General features: G+C 42.8%; 1 protein-coding gene and 1 long non-coding RNA gene across 3 annotated transcripts in view; one reads left to right on the forward strand and one right to left on the reverse strand.

Moving 5' to 3' along the window:
• Nucleotides 1-23,425, forward strand: part of adkb (adenosine kinase b) — a 114,856-nt gene that overhangs the window by 49,304 nt on the left and 42,127 nt on the right. For both annotated transcript variants that reach the window (XM_031315052.2, XM_031315053.2), the window contains exons 5-6: nucleotides 682-854; nucleotides 3,084-3,192. In XM_031315052.2, the coding sequence (XP_031170912.1) occupies nucleotides 682-854; nucleotides 3,084-3,192 (282 nt within the window). The remainder of the gene's footprint in view (nucleotides 1-681; nucleotides 855-3,083; nucleotides 3,193-23,425) is intronic.
• Nucleotides 8,917-23,425, reverse strand: part of LOC118494251 — a 60,237-nt gene continuing 45,728 nt past the window's right edge. Inside the window, exon 3 of the long non-coding RNA XR_004896367.1 lies at nucleotides 8,917-9,166. This is a non-coding gene — a long non-coding RNA (uncharacterized LOC118494251). The remainder of the gene's footprint in view (nucleotides 9,167-23,425) is intronic.

Genomic DNA, 23,425 nt, shown 5'->3' on the forward strand with positions numbered 1-23,425 from the left:
CATCTCCGGATGGGGTGATGAAAATGCATTTTTCTTCCCCCACCGAGATGCTATTTGGTCGCGTGAAATGATTAATTTCACACATATACAGGTCATCCCCAAAAGCAGCAACATCTCATTCACAAGGGGCCCCCGTCAGCAACAAAACAGGAGGCTGCAATAAAACGAGCAAACAGCAGCACGTACTGTACGTCAATAAATCTTTGGAGGTTAAACCTGAGCGCTGTAGAATTTGAGCAGCCTCCTCTCATCAGGTAAAAGTCACTGAGGACTGTTGAGACCAAAAAAAATGGCCGACGAGCAGTTCAGGGAGGTTCCTGTAGTAGCAGATACACTCTGTCACACACACACACACACACACACACACACACACACACACACAGAGTCTGTGTTTGCATAAGTAGGATGGAGCCTTGAATTATGGGGTTTGTGTAAATAAGGAGATGAGACTGTTTTTAGCACACATGGAAGCTTGGATGAGAATAGTGTCTCTATGTGGAGTGGAATTGGTCTTGGGTTGTTTACGACAGCTCGCAGCCCTCATATATCACAAGCAGTATGTTTGCTGTGAAGCTACAGTTTGTATGCCATCTGCCTTAGCTGAACTTGACCCTTCAAACAGACTTATATTTTGTAAACTGAGCTCACTGTAACTGCTGTTTTTTATTTTCTCTTTCCTAGTGGATGATCCAGAAACCCCACAAGGTGGCTACTTTCTTCGGGTGCATCGGTACCGACCACTTCGGGGAGATCCTGAAGAAGAAGGCTGAAGAAGCCCACGTCGACGCACATTACTATGAGCAAAACGAGGAGCCGACCGGTACTTGTGCCGCTTGTATCACCGGAGACAATAGGTTAGCCACCTTTCAGTCACCCCTGACCAAGAAATGACCCTCTTGCTCGGATTCGAAATAGTCCTTCTGGTTCATTTTTACATCTTTAGGCAGGCAGTTGACTCCTCAGGGCTGGAAGTCATAACAGGGAATCATAGCTCAGCTTACACATCAAAAGGAAAAAGAACAGCTTGAGTGTGTTTTGCCAGGCCCCCACTCAGTCTCTGCCGCCCCAGTGGGTTGTCATCCATCTATAGGCTGACAGTAGCAATGTGTTCGAGATGGCTGGGCTATCCCAGCTCTCACCTGTCAGCCTTCTCGGCTGTAAAAGGGGCTTCAGCATCTCTGGCGACTCTCATGCTAGCATCATCATCAGCACGTCTGAGACAGCAGAGGTCAAAACCCGTACACACATGCGCGCACACACACACACACACACACACACACATACACACACACACACACACACACACACACACACACACACACATATCACTAACAGCGAGGGCTCCAGTTCATGATAGACCAGGTGTGGATCAATAACCTCCTTCTCTAAACACCCTCCTCCTCTGCAGCCCTTAATCCGCTGCTACTGGAGTTGTCAGTCCGTCAACGGCGGGACCTCAGCCGCCCCGGGAGCCGGCCCTGCTGAATGGTCTTAGTGGGCTTGTTTGATGTGACTCTGACACCTGAAAAGGTCAGGTGCCGTGCTAAGGGAGACGAGCTCTGTAATATTTCTTACAGGTGTTTAACAGACAGCTCAGGAGGCTAGAGGAAAGGTCGCCAGCAGGCCCAGATTGGAAGGGTGATGGCTTTGAAGGATTGGGAGCCAGTATGTCACAGCCCCCAGGCTTTGATTAGTGCAAGTCTTCAAAGAAAGAAAACTCCCTCTCATACTCAATCTGACCATTCTGAGATCTGTGAAGATGCTGCATGCGAATAACATTTTTACGAAATAAGTTTATTCAGTTCTTACATTTGTAAACAAAGGTTCAATAAATCAGTCTCTTCAGGATCTCAGAGCTTTTGTGCAGCCCAAAATTATTTAGCATGTTTTGGCCAATTGTATGCTTTTTTGCGATAAATTGTGGTAATATGTAAACAATTTAAACATATGACATAGCCTGTGTAGTTAGCTATAGTTGTAATGAAACAAAGTCCTTGTCACCATAGTTACAGTACAAGGAAGTGACATTATGGAGATCGATGCTTGATTTTTTATTTCAGCTCGGCTGATAAAAGTGGTTCTGAATTATTTTTTTATGTAGAAAACTGGTGAGTGGTAAAATTGGCAAACATTTTTCCCAGTTTGACCAGTTTTGTGAAATAATAGCAAGATCTTACAAATGTTGCAGAATTTGCAAAATTGCAAATTCCTGGAGGGACTGATCAGTGGTTTGTTTCCCATTAGCTTATTGTAGTGTTTCAGTTTTAGTATCATATCTAAAGAGATGATATCATTAGACCTAGCTCATATTTAAGAGCGCTGTGCTTTGCTCATGTCTGTTGGACTTCCTCAGTAATGACACTCATTTTGTCTGTCATGCTTGTTCTAACCTTTTGAGTCCATTACTGCAGCTCAGGTCAAGTGCAGTCCTAATCCTGCTGTCATATCGTGGCCGTCATCATCGCCCTCTGATCAATTTAGCACACTGTTACTCTTATCTTTGATGCTAACCATGGTGAGCAGCTTTTCAGAATGGACCTCTTGCTGTAGCAACGCCCACCTGTCATATGGTCACCTAACAGTTTGCCCCTAAGTAGTGATGATGGTTGCACATATTTTGATGGTCGCTCATAAAGCGACAGCACACAAGGACTGGCTATGTTAAGATAATGCCACCTCCATCACTTCCAGCTCCCACCACTCACTACTCAACTCAAGTGTTCATTTAGTAATGCATTTCTGTTGTTTTTCCACCTTTTGTTAGCAATTGACCACTTTTACATGTGATAATATGAATAATTTGTGGCTCATTGTTAGCTTTAAAAATCCCTCTGCTTATTTTAATCTCTTTTTCTTGGTGTTTGCGATAACCCCCTTTCTTTTTAAAGAAAGAAAGAATATAAAGACATATAGATCACTTTATTTTACCTTGGTTCAGACATTCTAAGAAACCATTATCATCCTTTTATATCGAGAAAGAACAAAGGAAAGTCTGGGGCCCGAGTGTTTTTAGGGATGTTTTTGAGACAAAATTAAGATGGATGATAAGCGAGGTGGAAGATTTATGGGGTCTGTCTCGGCAGGTCCCTTGTTGCTAACCTGGCAGCGGCAAACTGCTACAAAAAGGAAAAACACCTGGACTTGGACAGCAACTGGGAGCTGGTGAAGAAAGCCAAGGTCTATTATATTGCGGTAAGTGAGACTTTCTAGATTCAAAATGACTGTTCCCCAACTCTATTGCCAGAAGAGGACATAATGTTAAGAGGCTTTATTCAGGAAATGCTTGAGTGCGCCTTGTGCATTGTCAATATATCAATTCATCCTTTGTCGAGTGAAATGAGCTATGTTACCTATTGAGACAATAAAGCTCCGTTCTCCCCATTTCCCCCTCGTCTTTGTGCACGAAACTGCAGCACAGTGTGAAATTGTTCTTCATGTAATGCATTCATTCATTTCTTTCTACGTGAAGACAAGCCAACAGGTGCTGTGAAAGTGTGAAAATTGATTATTCAAGTTCATTCGGCTTTACCCCCTCCTACACAATCTTCCCCCTACAGACAAAAACACACACACACACACACACACACACACACACAGATTGAGCAGGACAGATGTGCGCTTAGACATTCAAACACACACTCAAGCTGCACCACTGAGGTAATGTCTTCACTTACAGCTTCTGGAGTAGGATGGCCTGCCATGCTCATGTTTCACTGTTTGGGATTATATTTAATTCTGGCAGATCAACATTTTCTCTGATCTCGAGTCAAGATGATAGCTCTGAAATTGCACTGCATTCCACGTCTTTAAGCAGTTCATTATCAGCATAAATCAGCATTACAGCCAAGCCATCAACATACTCCTTGGCACTTTGTCCCAAATGAAATTCACAATGGTCCTCCTGTTGCCCACAAGCCCTCTAAACATGAGTGTACTGTAGTCTAATAATGATGAAGGTTTCATAATTAGCTTAATAATAATAATTACCCCCCCCCCCCAAAAAAATAAATAAATAAATAAATAAATAAAATAAAAACCAGGCCGTCAGTGCTTGTGCCAGAAAGCAGATCAGTCAGTCCATCCTCCAGAGTTTGTGTGGTCTCATTTTTAGCCTCTGCTTCGCATTAGCAAACACGGCACATCCTCTGCAAAATTGGCAGTTGGGTTTTGCCCACATCCGACAGTCTTGTGCGCAGGGAAAGCTTCCGTGGGATTTGAGGGGGGATAGAAGGGCCACAAATGGGTGTTTTGTCAGTGCTTGGAATCTCAAACGTCGTTTTCAGCGTCCCTCCTGGGCCTCTTTGTCAAAACAGGGGGATCACTCGGTTTATTAGGGTCCCATTGGCACTTCTACAGTACTTAGCCAGATACACTGCCACAGCAATTCCCACTTAATACTGTGTGGCGTGTCTAGACCGGTGTTCACTAAGGCCTCCTCTTTCCATTAACCTTGTCAAGAGCACTCAGATGTATTTACCCAATTTACAGCCAGATTGTACATTTTCTCCCTCTCTCTCTCTCGCACTGTACCAACCTCTGCTGTGTATTAATGTGCTTTGTTGATTTTCATTAAACAACTGCTGGGTGGTATACACAGTCTTGTACACTCTAATCTGTAAATGTAATTACTGAAACGCGTGCATGTGTGTATGTTAGCATGTTATTTGTTTGCACGTGAGTCTGTGTTTATTGGAGCATGTGTGTTAAAGAGGTGATTGATGATTCCTGGCAGAGGCTCTCAAGGTGCCTGCTACTATGTGGTGTGATTGGATGAAAACAGAATTATTAGAGGGCTCTTGCAGCCAGTCTGGCTCATCCAACAGCGGCGGCGGCATCAGCAGCAGCAGGGCTGGTGGCAGACGCAGAGCAGGGAGGCAGCACTGCCATTTCTCAAAAAGAGAGAGAATGTTGAACTCCTGCCAAATGTTTGGTGGCAGGCTGTTGCTAGGAAATCTGGGTCCTTAGGCAAATCGTTGCACAAAGACCAATAACAAAGGCGTGAGGGGGAAGAAGGAATGGCTAAACGCATTTCAGGCAGAGGATATCTCTCTTTTTTGTTGAATGCCATCGCTGCTGCAGTGATGTTTACAGTTATTTCTTTCCCCGACGATTGTAAACATCAGAAATGGAGGGTGATGTATTGTGTGAAGGAGAGATGAGTGACTCTAATTGGTGGGGGTGATGTGCGCTTGCTGGCCCAGTTAGCCTCTTCTCCTTCCCTTCACTCCCTCATTCCTTCCATCCCCATCCCCCTTGGCCCTCTATGGACACCCCCCTCCTTCTCCTCCTCCTCCTCCTCTCGCTGTCTCCTTTGCCCCCCCCCCCCCCCTCTCTTTCTCCAGTGTCTCAGACACTCATACACTTGCTGCTAAACACACACAGCATGCACGCACACATTCTGCAGCATACCACTGGCTTGTTTTTCTTACCACTGAGCGCTTGGCCCTGTAATTTGATCTCCACTGCTTGATGCATCCTCCAAGATGCCACTTTGAATTAACCTATGGCTCCACAGCTCTCCTTAGCCTCGTCTAATAAAATGGCCTCTCCTAACTTATGCCATTTACATTTAGGAAAGTGCTCGGCCCATATCATCGTCTTGCACGGAGCAAGTAACCGATACGAAGAAGAGGGGAGACGAACAAGACAATTGACTGTGAAAAGGCCTGTTAATGACTGGGCACAGATGGTCAGAAATAACCCAAGGATAGACGGAGGAGACACTCGCCTCTGCCAACTGGCCTGATACACAAAACTCACCCAATGAGACACAAGCTGCAGTGCTGCTAGGTCACAAACCTGATCACAGCTGTGGATGCTGTTCGTTTACGCCTTCAACTAATAGCGCTATCCCCATTAGCCTGCAAGAGGTTTAGCCTCGCCTGAGGAAAACAGCTAGCCAACCTTTTTTTTTTTCACACAGCGCAGCAACTTGAAGTAGAATGCCTCACACTGTTAACACTGGCACACTGCATATAGCATTAATTGGCAGTTGTATTCTTGCCCTCACTGCAGGGAAAAGCTGAGTTCAGCTTCAGTCACCGTAGCATAATATGCAAGAAAAAGAGGCGAAGGGGAGGGCAAAAGCAGAAAAAAAAGTGCAATACTGGCACCATAAGCAGCACGTCAGCCTGCTTAAACTCCGGAGTGGCACGCATACACACATGTGTGTGTATATATATATATATATATATATATATATATATATATATACACACACACACACACACACACGTTGTTACTCCGCCTCACCAGCCCCTGCAATTTGCAGCCAAAAAAGCGAAGAGAGAGGTTTTTCCTACACACAACTAACTGACATCTCATCAGCCAGCCAAAGGGCTGATTAGCACAGAGGTGACTGCGGCTGTGTCTCTGTCCAACTCAGAGGACCAAACTGTCCTTATGCTGACCTTGAGTTTCCGCTCCCTCTCTTCCTCTATCCTTTTCTATCCTCTGCTCTCCTTCTACTCTCCCTTACACCACTGCACTTTATCTCCAATAATTCTCCCTTCCTCTGTCTCCATCTCCTCCCTCCTTCCACCCTCTCCTTTTCTGTCCTTTCTCTTTCCTCTTCTCTCTGTACTGCACCACTCTGCACTGCCCCTGTCCTTCCACATAGCCAGGGAGGGATCACGAGGCAAAATGCAGGCAGTGGAGAGAAAGAGGGAGGGAGGGAAGAGAGGTGGAGGGGGGAGAAAAAAACTGGCAGGCTCCCCCTTTGTCTGCAGGCGATCAGTTACAGTCTTGGTTGCCGATGAAATTTAATCCCCACCGCATTTACATGCCAAGTTTGACTTCTGGCAAGCCTTATTAAATAGATTTGTAAATCATTTCATCTTGATTAGAATCTGTTCTCAAGGGATCAACATTTTTTCGCCTTGCTTGTGTTTTGTTATGTGCACAATCTGTGCCCAGTGGTGTTAAAATTTGAAAGTCAAGCCTTGGTGGTGTTATTTTTCCGTGCAAGTGAGTGTGAGCAGTAGGTTTAGGGGACAAAGAGCGATGGGTGCCAAGTCCCGTCCGTCACCGGCCAAGCCGCTGTGTCAGCATGTCTCCCATCTCTGGAGGGTCACGTTGGTGGGCGAGCAACTGCTATGATGTGTATTCTCTTTATTAGGCTGACACCACAGTGTCTTTAGCATGGCACAATGTCATTTCAAATTGTGTCTAATCAGATGGCATTTTGTAATTGCCAGCAAGCATCTTATGAATATGAATTCATAATTGTTCAATTACAAGCCGACTGCATCATATTTATTGGCTTTTTTTTTTCTCCCGCTGGCCTGGGCCAATTATAGGATTTAAATCTTGAGGCAATCAAGTGATAAGGGTGAGGCGTTTAGGGTTTGCTGTCACTATATAATTCTGTCGAATGTTAAACATGCATCTGGGAGGGCTGTATTTGTCAGAAGGCTGTGCGTGGAGATGCACCTGCCTAATTGAGTGGTAATGAGCTGTCAGGAGTGCGGGCTTGGTGATTGGCTCTTGGCGGGGCATCCCGTGCCAGTGGGACGTATGGGCTGGCCCGGCTCTGCTGGAGGATCAGACAGCTCCACAGGCCTGAGTGGGCGGAGCATGGTAAATTAGGGTGGAGAGGCCAAACGATGCTGGCTGCAGAGATATCCTGTGGCTTTCACTCGTCTGTGGGATTTATTTAGGTTGTTTACAATTATCCTTGCTCCTGATTTGGTTTTACTTCATGTCAGAGGAGGAAGAAGATTTCAGATGTTTTGCTTAAGTACTGCATTCTAAACATACTATTGCATCTGTTTGTTTATAGAGAAACCACAGTCCTAAGCTGTTCTGAAATCACTTTGTATTTACTACACACACATGTATTGTCATTTTATTATGTGAAATGTATGCATTGTTTAGTGTGAAATTAATGCACTATAAAGTACTGTCCATAGCATTCAAACCACTTTTTGCTAATAATCCCACAATGCAATGCATCCCATTTTATAGATAAAATTATAAATGGTATGACTCAACAGCTCAGTGATGAGTTGGTTTTGATGTAAAATGATGATGTCACAAATGTTTTACTCTAAAGTGTACCTTAAAGTAAACTGTTAAGTGTCCATTATATAATGAGGAAAGAAGGGAGGGATTTCAAACACAGCTCGGGAGTAAAATTGTTTTTTAGTTCATTCATTTTAGTGTCCCACAGCGTCTTTAATATAACCACTGGGAGGCACCAAAGTCAGAAATTTCCATTACATAATAGCTTTAACTTTAAGTATCAAATGTAACAGTACTAGTTATGCAGATTGTTATATTATTATAAAGGCATAGATTACTGGATTAGTATTACTGCTTTTTTAATGTAGCTGGTCAAGATGTAGCTAACTTTAACTAGATTATAAACTGTTGGTACTCTGGAACAATGCATCATATATTTATAAGACGATCAAATGCTTTATGTAAAATCTTAATCTACAAGGTAACTCATAGCTGTCAGAGAAGTGCAGTGGAGTAAAAAGTACAATATTTGAAACGCAGTGGTGTAGTATAAAGTAGCGTAAAATTGAAATATGGACGTAAACGACAAAGTACAAAATTTAACTGTCCAGTACCTTTAGTAAATGTACTTAGTTCAACACTCCACTGTCAATTGTTCAATTTATTTATTCAACTACAACATAAACACAGTAAGCTTTAGCAAAAGCAAATATGTTTGAAAATGGTTGTGGGGGGAGTTTACAGGATGTCAAGGTTCATCTCATTTTGTTATTATGGAGGAAAAGTTCTCATCACACTGAATGGCATCTATTTTGGTTTAGATTTGTGTGATTTATTTTTATTTATTTATTTGTAACAAATGTGTGTGGAAATACTTAAAAGTTGGCGGGGCTGTGCTGGTTTTATTTTGGGAGTCTTTATTTCTAGCATCCTAATTTGAACAACAGTGAAAAAAAACAACCTGCTTTAATCCACTGTTTCTTGAGTAATTGCCTCTTGAGGGGGCCACATATTTGGACTCTGGCAGACTTCCAGGCTGTAGTCCATATTACTCTACCAGCATGCAGTGACTCTCTCCTTGTACACCCACGTTACCTTGTAGAAACAGTTTTTCTTCTTCAGCAGGGAAAACACCATGTCCTTTCACCCCGGATTACTGTGTGCATCTGCTCCACCGGCAACAAGTCTGTTTTCCTCTGCCTTGCTGTAAAAGGGATGAAATAGTTCAGACTTAATGATATTTCTACTTTCCATCACCTTGTTCCTTTGCTCCGTCTGCATCAAAGCTCTGTGTATGTGTGTGTGTGTGTGTGTGTGTGTGTGCGCGCGCGCGCACGCGCCTTTTTATTCATGAGACCAAGTTGTGAAACGTAGAATAATGTTTCAGTCCTACACTGGGATGTTGTGGCCATTTGTGTGAGTTCCATGGCTTAATTGAATAGACTGAGTAATTATTTGTCAAGTAATGCTGAGCAGAAAATAAATAGCCACTTTGCGGCCGTGAATTGTGCCTGATGGCCATGTGTTGATACTCTCACCAGGGAGAGTAAAAACCTGCTCTACTGGCTAAGTATCTGATTAAGATTCACAGGATGAAACCGCAGACGCTTTAGGATAGTGTGTCTCCTGGGCAAAGATAGTAAGTAGATTTAAGTGTCAGACACTGTTATATTATAACACTGCAGCATGAAGCCTCAACTGAATAAATATTACTTGAATATTCTCCTCATCACAAACCATCCGCAGCACTCGGGTTAGCATGACAGTTTCCGAAGCGGCCTTAAAAAAAATCACCACAGATGTGCATCTCTGTGCAGCAGATGCTGGACACTGTTCTTTGAGAATTGTTTCCTTCTGCAAGGTTTAATTTTTCCCTTTTATGTCGCTGTAATTTGTTTATGGTCTGTAATAAGCCTGCGCATATCTTCCTTCTGCCAGTTTGGCCTTGATCCATTTTAAACTGCCAGTAATTTCTTTTTTCTCTCTTCCTTTTTAAAAGAGACTAATGACTTCTGAGGATAATATAATATTTTGTAATGATTTGATAATTCATTCATTTAAGTTATAATCCTCAAGATTTCCATTATATCACACCTCAATTTTCATACTATTAATGGTCGGCATTTTTTTTTTTTTTTTTTTTTGCAATTGCCATTATGCATACTGATACACAAGTTTCTTCTCTGTCCATTGTGGTTTTATAGGGTGTTACATGCAGGATTATTTCTTGGCCGGGAGCAGTGACTTCTTGGAGTCTCCGCTCAATGATGAGAACACTCCCACTGCGCCCACCAACAATTAGGTTTTCATACGAATTAAACAAACAACATTTAATGTGTCAATTATTGAACTTTAGACATGCTGGTAGACAGATTTTGTTTTACCTTTTGACAGAACCGAACTAGCGGTTTCCCCCTGCTCTCAGTCTTTATGCTAAGCTGGGCTAACCATCTCCTGGCCATAGCTTTATATTCAATGGACAGATATGAGTGTGGTATCAATGTTCTCATCCAACTCTTGGCAAAACAGCATTTGAGTGTATTTCCCAAAATGCTGAATGATTAAAACGTTAGAGAGCATTTTGACATATGTACCTGAAAATGTATCAGTAAACAGATGCTGCAGCTAATAATTATATTTTGTATTAATTGTCAGGTCTATAATGAAAAATGCACATCACTAGTTCCCAGAGCCCAAAGTAATGCCAAAATACTTGTTTTGTCCGAACAACAGTCCAGATATTCAGTTTTAATTATATATGCAGTGCAGTATTTATATATAAAAAGCAGCAAAACCCTGAATTTCAGAGGCTGGATCCAGGATATGTGTGGGACATTTGCTTGACAAATGCTGATTAATTGACAAATGGTTTCACTACAGCATCAAACTGCTTTTTGCCTGTGTTTCAGTAAGCATGTCTGGGGTTAGCACATGCAGTGGTGTTTATTTTTCATACATGGTCCCAGACATAGGCTAGTACTCTGACCTTATCTATTGTTTCTCAAGTGTATATTGTAAGCAGCTTTTGGAGGCTTTATAGAGTCTTAGCCGGCAGGGCTGCCATTGCTCTGGTGGAACATGTGGACCTTTCGCAAGTGTCAGATTTTCAGCAGCACATTAAATCTCTTAACCCAGTTTTTTTTTTTTTTTTCCTTCCTTTCCTCTCTCTGTCTCTCTCTCTTCCTCTGTCCCTCTCTCCTATCCATGCTAACAAGCTGGCTGTGATTTATTTTTCATGTGTGGCGTTGTTAGCCTCCGTCATTTTTTTCTTCCCTGGCATCTAAACCTTTGTGCCAGTGGTTAGCCTGGTGCCCAGGCCCTGAGGTGGCAGAGTGGAAATGCAGCCAGAGCAGCTGCACATCCGCCCCGACTAGGCAAAGTCCTCCAGTCGCACTGTGATGGCGAGGCCAGAGCCACTTTGATTACTATGTCCGTCCTTATTGGCCAGCTTGAATGTCATGCACCGTGAGCCCAGTCGTCTAATGCTTTGGCTGGCCAGCAGGGCCGCTCTCTGCAATTACTGATAGGGCTGCTTGTTCCAGTGTGGAGGAGAGGCCAGGGAGAGTGCCGAAGTGCCAAATGATTGTCCTCGGGTAAATAAAAAGCAGACATCTTCCTTTTTGATGTTCTATATGTGCGTGCCTTATTTTCAGATGCAGTGGCACAATCACATTTGAAAGCATTTTGCGCTCCCAACATAACAAGGGGGAACCAATCAAAACAATAACTGCGGTTCCTTTTGACAAAGCCCTTGGCTCACATTTGTCAGAAGATGTAAGCTGACTCATCCACACAAGAAGGGCATGTATCCCTGGGAGCGAGGGGCGAAAAGCTATGATGAATCTTCCCCTCTGTGCTCTCCTCTCTCCACTGAGCCTGCATGGATTAATTACATGACTAGTAGCTAGTTTAGTCCCATTATTTATTTTTTCTAATGAATAATTTTACTCTCCCTCTCCGCCTAGATTTTATTCTGCTCAGGACTTTTCGGCTTCACCCCGTGGAAATAAGAATGCATTGATTATTTTCCATCTAGCAAATATCCCACCAACTGAGGAATAACATGCCTTTCCCCTAATTGGTTTGTTTATCTTGAGCAACAGACTCTGGGTTTGTTTGGACTCTGGCTGGCATCCACACACTGCACCGCTCCTCAGCATGATTACTCACCTTGGGAGAAGGCTGCTGGAGCAAGGTTGATGTTCCCCGCATAGACATCAGGCTGTCATTCTCCCCGCTTATGTGACATCATTTGCCAAGACAGATTTGTTACAGGAAAAATAAATTCAGGCCTAAAAAGGGATTGATTTAAGGACAGGCTGCGAGTGGAAAAAAAAAAAGGCGACAGGAGGAACGGGGGCTCCCAGACACATTTCAACACTGAGAGGGCTCGGGCCGGATCCAAACAAGCTGCCAACAGAAGATGGATTCTGGCTTCATGTATAATTGATAAACTGTATGTTCTAGGTGTCAGCTTTAAAGAGGCAGCTAGGACTATATCAGGAAGCTTTTTTTCCTCTCTGAGGCGAGCATCATTTTTATTTTGTCCTCCCCCGTTCTCTGGCTTATCTTCTCAGTTCAGAAAGCCCCGTTGAAAATTATCGTTTTCTTTGAAGAAGACGTTCGGGAAGTGCAGCTTTAAAAGCACATCCTGTTCCTGCGCCTATTAGGAGTGCTAGTCCAGGGCAGATAGCCATCTGCAAAGTTGACTGTACATCCTGAGTTATCAGGATCTCACTCTTGACACCTAGCACATTAATATTAGCTATGGGAGACTCCATCCTGCTGAAAGCAGCATAAAAGGATTAATGCAGCGCTTATCCTTTTGGAAATAATGCCCTTTATTGAGCGGATTTGACACTGTAAAGGCTAATGATGACATTGAATGGAGCAAGAATAAGCAATGGTGCGTCATCCTGTGTCATGCTGCCAGAATAGTCGCTATTTGCATTCTGACGGCTCAAACTGTATTGATTTTGCTGAAGGCGTTTGCGGTTGTTTTTCCTCTGCAGCAGTAAGAAAGTGTTACTCATCAACGTCCTGTAGCTAATGACAGTCCTCTCCCTGTAGGCCCTTCGATCATCGTCATATTGTACGCTACGATCTCACCCATTAGTACTTTGAGCTGCAGCAGTTACTGTACATGAAACACAATATGCCAGCATGTCACCCTCTCTGTCTGTCACGACTGTGGGGTTAATTCGGCTTTGCCCACTCACTTTAATAGTAGTACATTTGTGTCCTGCCAGTCACATCTATGAGTGGTAGCTATAATCTTCCTTTGACACAATATAAAAAGCAGTTTTCTTTTGTGTTTTTTATAAAAAAAGTGGCCTGATAATTCAGTGGGAGAGAGTCTCCTTGAACCCCTAACATGATTTGATTATAAAGAGGTTAAACAACTGTAATAATAAATCTGTCAAAGTTTTAATAAGATGTGCCATCTTGTATCGGGAATTATAACACTGAGGGGCAGACAAATGGCCATCAGGGCCACCTGAGAACATTCACTCTGTTCTCTGCTAAATTGCCGCTTCCCCTAGGTGTTTTTCTTTTTTTGCTGACAAGATAGTAACCTTATCAATCACAGCTGCTTCCCTCTCTCTCCCAAGGACTTGTGTTGATATGTTCTAAGTGCTCTCTCCTTTAGCGGTTTTAATAGGAATATTGCATGCTCATTTCAGCGATGCCACCCTGTTTCTTAATGAGCTGATAAAGCTCCAATTATGGAGGAAAATCCTGATTTCTGATTTGCATTACCGACTCTTGTTTCACCACACACGGCGGAAATGTACATGATTCAGGTGCTGAGATGTTGGCCTGCCTTTCCACAGACTTACTGTGTGTGTGTGTGTGTGTGTGTGTGTGTGTGTGTGTGTGTGTGTGTGTTGGCCTGCCTTTCCACAGACTTACATTGTGTGTGTGTGTGTGTGTGTGTGTACACAGGAGATGGACAGATTAGATTAGATACAGTAGATGCTGTATGGCCCCGGCCGTTTGTGCGTAGAATGTGATTTAGTTGTGAGGTTTGAGATGGGCTGTGGGGCTGCTCTGGGCTCTGTGATGGGTGAGGGGACAGACTGACAGTGACAGTGGGGTGGTAATGGCTCTGAATGAGGAGGAATGGCCCCTGTAAGGCCCCTCTCCCAGTGGCAGAGCAGAGCAGGCCTGTCCAAATACACTGCGAAATGAATTCTTCTCTACACCTGTGAGAGGGTTGGTTTTTTTTTTCCTCCACAGAACTAGAAATGGAGGCTATTTATAGCTTCACCAATCTGAGGAGAAATGGTGAAAGAAATGGAAAACGTTACCCTTAAAGATATCCAGCCTTCACTTTTATTAAGTATCCGCAGCTGCAGTAACGCCATAGCCCACCAGATGTTGAGACATCAGTGTAAGTAAAAAGATGAGAGGATCACATTTGCGGTTTTGCCGACCCCAAACAGATAGCCAAGAGGGAGAGGCAAGGGCCGATCAAAGACGACCTGGATGTGTGATCAGAGATGTGGACATATTAGTATAAGTGCAGTTGCATAAGACTTTGCAAGTTTGTTTTCATACACCCACGTATTTGCCTCTCTTGCCCTCCATGCCCCTTTTCGTCTCTGAAACTGAAACATCATGTCTAGAACTTTGGCTGAGGAGCTCTCCAGTTCATGAAAAATGTATTCACTTTCTCTTTTTCTAACTCTTTGCCTCTGATACCCTTGTCATATCATATCCATGTCATGTCAGTGTGTGTATTAATTATGTAGCAGGTGCAGTTGGGGAGACAATATTGATGCATCTAAACTAGACGTCCTATGTATATTACTCACCCGTCGTTGGGAAATATAAACAAGACTGGATGAGAAGACACTTTAATGTTTAGCCTTGTGAGTAAATATTTCGTTGCTGGTTTTTACAGGAAGCATTTTTTTCTTTCTTCCTGCTTCTCTCTCTCGGGCTCCATTTTATTCTCAGAGTCTCACTCTATTGAACCATTGTGGTCACGTTTTCTGGTTCAACTGAGGTGTTTGACCCCGACATCCCGCCTGGGTTTAGCCCCTTTTTTAGTCTGCCGAACTCACACTCGCTTATAATATTGTGGTGTCCCAAATTGCAAAGGTAATTTAGTTATTTGCAAGCAAATGTATGCATGAGTAAGAGGTCATATTGTAATATAATATCAGCAGTTACACACATGCTGTGTGGGATTTCTGTTTATATGTCCTTTCTGTGCTGTAATCTTATGGAACTGTGATAGCACTTGGAATATATTCCCTCACCAAATGAATATCAGGAGGGAACACAGTTCTGGATGGTTCCTCTTGAAGTGCAGCTGTTTCCCTCTGGTCCTCTTCCTCCTTCTGTAACAAATGGTCTCTCAGGATTAAAACCCACTACCAACACTTCTCCCAGGACCACCCGTCAGACCCTTTACTTCAGTAAAAGTACTAATACCACACTGTGAAAATACTCTGTTCCAAGTAAAAGTCCTGCATTGAAAATGTTACTTAAGTAAAAGTATGTAAGTATCATCAGGAAAATGTACTTAAAGTATTTAAAGTAAAAGTACTTAATGCAGAAAAATCCTCACATTTTAGAAACTGGAAACAATCCAAACAGTTCTGTCAATCAACTCAGTGTTTAATCGGATACTTATTTCAACTGGACTTGTAGGCCTGTATATTGTTGGGTAGTTTAATTTATAATAAAACATATTTTATAAACTGCATGTGTTTTTGTGAAAAAAAAAATTTGTAAAGTAGCTAGTAACTAAAGATGTCAGGTTAATGTAGTGGAGTAAAAAGTAAAAATTTTCTCAAGTAAAGTACAGGTACCTCAAATTATTTGTACTTAAAGGAGAATTCCGGCCAATTTTTACATTAATCTTGATCGCTATAGCTATGCGAGTACTTTCGATAGAAATAAACCCGACCTGGATCGGTCCTAGCAAACTGGAGTTGCTGCAGCTACGTGTACAAGCTGAAACTGAGCTAAAACGGCAGTTGTCGGGGAAAGTTTTAGAGTGCCTTTGTGCCTCTTAACAGACACAAAATGCAATTAATATGTCTGTGCCACATGAACAGGGCCCTTACGTGACAACAAGATGTGTTTTCAACTCAGACATTGTTTAAATTCACCTACCCTGTCTTGATCCTGCCAGTGGGTAGCTTGGCCTGTTAGCTGCTAGCTGTTAGCTGCTAGCTGTTAGCTGCTATCTGCCGTCCGTGATAAATGTGTTCAGCCAGGCTTTTGTAAAAAATCATCACGCAGCAGTTCTGTGTGTATTTGTAGCTCATCCATTTTGTGTGTGATCGATCTGGTGTTGGTGAGTAGGAGGCTTGTCAGTGTCGATCTGTGTGGTAGTTCCCTCAGCCAGGCAAGCAGCCTTTGTCACCCTCCCGCAGCGGCTGGTGGTCTGGTGGATGTCCTCCAGAGGACAGATCGTGCCTTTGCGGCAAAAAATTGTAGTTTATTTCCCCCTCAAAAATAGGTAATTGAGCACCGTAGTGGTTATGACCATATCAGTGACTATGTAACTACATGGAAACGGGATAAATGATGTCTGTGGTCTGCACAGTAATAACGTTACTGAAGGCTAGCTTTAGCTTGCGCTTGGAGCAGCTGCTTCATCTGCCTGTTGCCCCTCTGTCTCGTTCTTTCCAACTCTTGTGAGGCTGGTTCTTCGTCTGTATACTAGGGTTCGAATAAATAAGGATGACCATCAAACTCAAAAGGCTCTTCCCTGTATTGTATATCTGCTATATTCTCCATAGTTACGTTACTCCAAGCTTCTTCCCTTGTGAACACCTCCGCTCTTCACTCTTCACACACTACGCTCCGATCTGCACACTACTGTTTACCTTTTCCTGCTACAACTGAATTCCCAGGAGACAGCGCGACGCTACAGCTAGCCTTCAGTAACGCTATTACTGTGCAAGCCACAGACATCGTTTATCCCGTTTCCATGTAGTTACATAGTCACTGATATGGTCATAACCACTACAGTGCTCAATTACCTATTTTTGAGGGGGAAATAAACTAAAATTTTTCGCCGCAAAGGCATGATCTGTCCTCTGGAGGACATCCACCAGACCACCAGGCGCTCGGGGGATTTTTGTCCGCTGCGGGAGGTGAGGAATGCGGGACGAAGGCTGCTTGCCTGGCTAAGGGAACTACCACACAGATCGACACTGACAAGCCTCCTACTCACCAACACCAGATCAATCACACACAAAATAGATGAGCTACGGGGCGGCCTCTAGCTCACCCAGTAAGAGCGTGCGCCCCATGTCGGCTGCGTCCTTTGCAGCGGCCCGGGTTCGAATCCGACCTGCGGCCCTTTGCTGCGTGTCATCCCCTCTCTTTCTCTCCCCCTTTCCTGTCTATCCACTGTCACTGTTGAATAAAGGGAAAAGCCCCAAAAAATTATCTTTAAAAAAAAAAAAAAAAAAAATAGATGAGCTACAAATACACACGGAACTGCTGCGTGATGATTTTTTACAAAAGCCTGGCTGAACACATTTATCACGGACGGCAGATAGCAGCTAACAGCTAGCAGGTAACAGGACAAGCTACCCACCAGCCAGTGTTGCCAAGTCCGCTTATTATAAGCGACTTTGGGCTTGTTTTTCTGTAAAGTCGCTTAGTCTTTAGTCGCAGTAGTCGCAGGTCGCGTTTTTTTTGGGCTTGTTTCTAAAGTGTAGTTGCTTATTTGGGCTTGTTCCTAGCTCCATAATAAGTTGTCAAGCAGATATTTTCTAAATGTAGGAGTTTGCCTTACCTGTTCCTTCTGTCCCTCCCCAGCAAACAGCAAAGCAAAGTTTTTTCCCACCCACATCCTGCTTCTAATTGGCTCTGACCCAGATGGCAATGAGTACTAGCCAATCAGAGGCAGAGCAGGGCAATCAGTTTTTTCTGTTTAAGAAAACGTCAGTGAGTGATGAGAAAGACAATGGTGGTGTTATTCTTCATATATATGAGGCTAAAGTGTTAAGAGTCTTAAGAAAAATGTTTCAGACCATGCCTCATCCTCACTTGTTTACATGGGTTTGACTGGAATTGTTTTTAAACCAGTTTAGTTTATTTAAGTCTTTTCTAACTCACTCATTTGTTTATCAGAGCAGGAGCCACTTTATTGCTACACACTAAGATTGTTAATAATTTCTTCTGTTTCTGGGTTAGTTATTTAAAAATGGGATCGTCTGCAGTCCCTGCAATAATAAATAACGAATTTGTGAATTCAGGATATTTATTTGTGTGTGCAAATTTTAATTAGGCTATCAGAGGTTTACTGTGTATATAATGTACTTGGTACATCAGTCTATATTTAATATCCCATCAGTTTTCTAATGTTAAATAATGTTAAAAGGTGGTTTAACTAACTCTTGATCATTGTCCTGAAGCTCAGATGTAAATAAACTAGGGCCTACCGTGTGTACAGTTTTGCAAAACTGCGCAAAGTTTACCGATCTGTCCACATGGATGTAAATTGCCAATCTGTACCCACAGTTTAAATCCGTCCCCACGGATTGTAAAACCGTGCACACAGTTTATTTATTTTTCTCTTCCCGGAACCTAGGGGGGCTCCGTAGAAAAAGTCGCTTGTTTTGGGCTTGTTTTCACAGGCCTGGTTGCTTATTTGTCTCGCAAGATCTGGCAACACTGCCACCAGCAGGATCAAGACAGGGTAGGTGAATTTAAACAATGTCTGAGTTGAAAACACATCTTGTTGTCACGTAAGGGCCCTGTTCATGTGGCACAGACATATTAATTGCATTTTGTGTCTGTTAAGAGGCACAAAGGCACTCTAAAACTTTCCCCGACAACTGCCGTTTTAGCTCAGTAGACGCTTGTACACGTAGCTGCAGCAACTCCAGTTTGCTAGGACCGATCCAGGTCGGGGTTTTTTCTATCGAAAGTACTCGCATAGCTATAGCGATCAAGATTAATGTAAAAATTGGCCGGAATTCTCCTTTAAGTACAGTACTTGACCACCACTGCCCAGGACCTCATTCAGAAGTTGACACTTAAATGCCAAATGGGATATCTGTGTTCCTTGCAGATATAGATTAAATACATCATGCTATGAAAACCATAGTTTTAAGTTGGTAACCCTGTCGTTGCCAACAACTGACTCAACATTGATTGTGTGTGTTTTGTAATGCTAGAACGATTGTTTTACAGCGTGGTGATTGCAGCGGTTTGGCAGGAATAATTGGAAGTTCAAAGCGTCGATCCGTGAGTGTAGCCTGGGGATAGGTTTCTGGAGAAGCTGACACTTCAGATGTATTATGAAGCCATCACGTCTAATTTGCACAGGCCTCTTTTGTAATTTACCCCCAATTCAGAGGAACAGTCTCCTGCTCTGTAGCACAATGCGCACTCTGCTTGCATTGTTCACGCTCGTTGGAAGAGACACTGAGTGAATGAGTCTTGGAGCTCAAATAATGTGCAGCACTGTTCCTGTCATATTTGTTGCTGTGTAATGGCTCCTGATTTGTAGTTTCCTGCAGCGCCTTTTTCGGTTTGGCGCAGAGCAGACAGTGCTGCACGGTATACAGCAACTGTTTTCTGTGCATCCAGTCCAAGCAGCTTGTTTACAACTCGCTGTTGAAGCAACTGCTTGACAGATAAAGGACCTCAAAATGTGGTATAGTCTTTGAGAGGGGGAGGAAACCTCTTCAGAGGAAGGACTGGGGTTTTCCGCATGCCGCCCAGACATTCTCACACATATTGAGTTTGTCTGTGTGCATCTTTGAAGATGCAAATGTGTCAACCACATGTAACCAACCACCCAGCGAGAAGCTGAGATGCTCAACTGCCTTTCTCACGGCTCTTAAATGGCTGCCAGTGATCCTCAGCAGCTTTGCGTGTCTGTGAAGCATGCAGTTGTTTTTTAACGGACAGGTTTTTGTGGGCTTTTGAATAAGTTGTGCACATTTATTACTGTTCAAAAATGTCAGTTTAACCACATTAGGAGACGGAAGAGAGTTTGGCTGTAACATTTTATGACTTCTCGTGTAGCAATCTGTTACAGTAGATATTAAGTGTAAGCTTTTATAATGATACAGAAGCCTTTAATTGGCCATTAATTTAAATCAGATGTCAGTATATGGATTTATTAGTTCAACTTTTTAGATCTGTTTTGCATGACATTACAGAAAGAATGCTTTTTATTTTGAACATAGAGTTGCTTCTTAATCAAGACAATATTATACCTCAAACTTTCCATCCAGCTTTGACATCTGGTGTAATAAAAAAAGACAGCACATCATAGCTTGGCATATCCTGACAGAAGAGACCTTCGTAAATTATTGATGTTTTTCCTTGCTCTGTCACCTATCATTGCACTATCCTTCTACTCCCGCGTTTTGAAATGCAAGAGTAGTAGTCCTGCAGTGTGGCAAGTCATGTTTCTGGCTCTCATTTCAATATCTGAAGTGAAAGGTTGGGATGATATATTCTGTCCTGCCGCGGTGACAGTGACTTACATGCCGCTAGTTCAAGATGGTACACTTTTACGAGGCCCACCCAGCCTGTCGAGCAAACTGATAATGAATCAATCTGCGTGAAACATTTATGGGTGCCCCCTCCTTGCGTGAGGCCAATTAGAGCATCCTCGGTGGCCCGTGCTGTCTGAGTCAGGGAAGCCCCTTGCATTGTCATATCAATATTCCTCTGTTGATCTCCAGCTGAGGCGAGTCCGGCTGCTCTTTCCACACATGCTAATTTGCATTCACCAGCATGTGTGGGAGATGGCATGCTGGCTGCCTCTCCTCCTTGTTCCCCAACCTACTGTTGCCTCCCTCTCTGTCTTTTTCTACTCTTTTTTTTTTTTTTTTTTTTTTTTTTCCGAGAGGGAAAGGTTTCTTGATTCCTGGCATGCCAGAAAAGGGTCCTCTGAGGATTACATTGGCTAAGCCCTTATCACTCCAGGAAATTCACTGCCTGCTTAAAAAAGTGGTAGGAGTAGAAAATCAAGGGGAAGTGTTATTCTTTTTAAGTTTCTCCCTATTCCCATGGAAAGTTATTACGGGTTTGAAGAAAAGTCCTTTTTTTGGCACTCAAGTTTTCTCGTAACTGCATTTCATATTTCACCCCTCTCTTTTTTTTCGTCTTTTTTTTTCCAAGCGGCTGGTGGAATTTTAGAAGTGGAAAATGTGAAGGCAGGTGCTTGAGCGAGCGGGAGAGAGGGGTGGTTTAGGGAGGGCTGTGCTCACTGGGAAGCGATGTTAAACATCCAGGGGAAATGTTTGTTATTCTAATGGGATACCACCATGGTAACAGCTTTTAGAGACTCCCAAGGCTTTGTGTGGAGTATATGCACGCTTTCATCAATCTCGCCTAATTTCTTTGGGGATTAGCAAATATAATCAGTCCTTTTCTCCAAGTTGTCACCTGCTTATCAACATGAATATTATGGAGAAATTTAGCAGAACACAGTCCTGTTGGATGTGGAGAAAGCAATACACGGGCTAACATTAATATAAATCACATATTAAAGTGAGTCACTAAATGGATTCAAAAGTCATTAGAATTCCTTTTGTGGTGAATGACATCCCAGACAGAATAGCTTACGTTTTACACATACCTTGCTTTTTTTTTTTTTTTATCCTTGCAACCGAGACCAAAGCACTTTTGGTTGTATTACATCTTTGAGTTGAACATGTTTCAGACAGAGGTAATGAATTATGTTATTTTCAGTTTTAATACCTTTTTACAAGGGTTTTAAAGGCAATGGAGTGAACTCATTTACAAGACTGGGGGAAAAAAGGAAACCCCTGCCTGATGACCAGCCTCGGTGTTTAAAAGGCTCCAATAACTCGTAAGCCCCTCTCAGTTTTATACCTTTTTCTCTCCCTCTGCAGATTTCTTTAAGTGGCTTATGTGAATTGCAATTGCCACATGGAAGCTAGGGAGTATACAGAATACATTTCTTCCCGGCTGTGACCAGCTAACAGCGCGTTGAACTTGTGCGTGTGGTGATGGAGGGGTTTCACACACAGCACTGCTGCGCTGTGGGAGTATAGTCTGACCCAAAGCTAAGCCCCCAGCCGGAACAGCCTTCCGTCAAACTCACAACACTGCCCTCTTATCTACTGGCATTTCTGTCTGATACAAACAGCCAAGACGTGATATAGTTGGCTACATGTCATATCTGGCATTGTACTACGCTTTATCTGCCCCCCCCCCCCTTGTGAAATATAATGCTTTTAACTCACCAGCTTTTTGCCTTGGCTATTTTTTTCCATCTGTAGCAGAGACAGAGACCAGTGTGTTTGCTCGACTTGGCCAAAGGCCAAAGGCTCTTTCTGATATAATCCCCACCATCGATCAGACTTTGTTTACTCTAACATGGTTTCTCTCCCCTCCAGCAATTAGAAGGCAACCTTCCACCTCCTGCTCCACAGACCAGCTTTATACGTTTATTTTTCCCTTAAGTGGTAATTTTTCATGTTGCGGCTAAGCTCTAAGTGTGGGTGTATATTAAGTAATGGATACTCTTCAACCAGACTGACATGTTGGATACCAAGTTTTTGTTAATGTTTCTTTGTCTTTGAAGAGGAAAATTCTTCAGTCACCAATCCCTGGCACGTATTGCACTGCACTATCAATATACTATATTATTAAGGGACGATTCACACATTTCCTATGTAGCACTCCACATCCTAGTTGTTTCATTTAGGCCGCCCCACTTACAACTCTCAAGCACTTTGAAATTTTAGAAAAATGGATGTGGCTGTAGAAGCTGAGGATCGCTCTCCTGTCCGTCTGAGAGGCTCTCGTCATAATGAATCAGGCGGGAGAGTGACTGGTTGTCTCTATGGTTTTGGCTAAAGAGGTTTGTAATCCACACAGAGATTGGAACATTTTGCTTTATTGGTAATATTGTGATCACAAACAGTTATGACCACTTTAAGCTTTTGTTTTAGTGCTGAATTATTTACCTGGACTCTGAATTAGATGTTAATTTGAGTCTGGTTTCATGAAGAAAGACTTCAGATCTGAGAAATAGTCAGATGTTTAAGACCAACACTTGCACAAAGCTTTCTCGTTGTTACATTTTAAGTAAGACTTATCGTCTATGCATTCTGGGTTAATTAAGACTTCACTGCCTCTTTTCTACCTAGAGCACTATTACTGTTACGTAGTACTACACCCATCAGTGATGGTGTGAAGTGTCTGAAATCACAATTTATTGCCCACTATAGAGTAAAGTTTTAAGTGTTTATTACTGTATGCAGAGAACACTGAATGAGTGAAGGAGGAACAGATTTTGGAGTTTCCATCCACCTTTTTATGAGCATTTTCAATTTGTGCATAAAAAGCCTTGAATGGTCGTAATATCACAAGAACATTTATTTGTTTTGCTGAGGTAGAAAAGTTGGTGTATCGGTAAAAGCAAAATGCAAGAGAGGGCAGTGAAAACAGACGAGGCATCTTAAGGAAATGTGCATTGATTAAAATTTTGTTT

The sequence above is a fragment of the Sander lucioperca genome, chromosome 22 (genome assembly GCF_008315115.2).
Source record: "Sander lucioperca isolate FBNREF2018 chromosome 22, SLUC_FBN_1.2, whole genome shotgun sequence".
Taxonomy (NCBI): Eukaryota; Metazoa; Chordata; class Actinopteri; order Perciformes; family Percidae; genus Sander; species Sander lucioperca.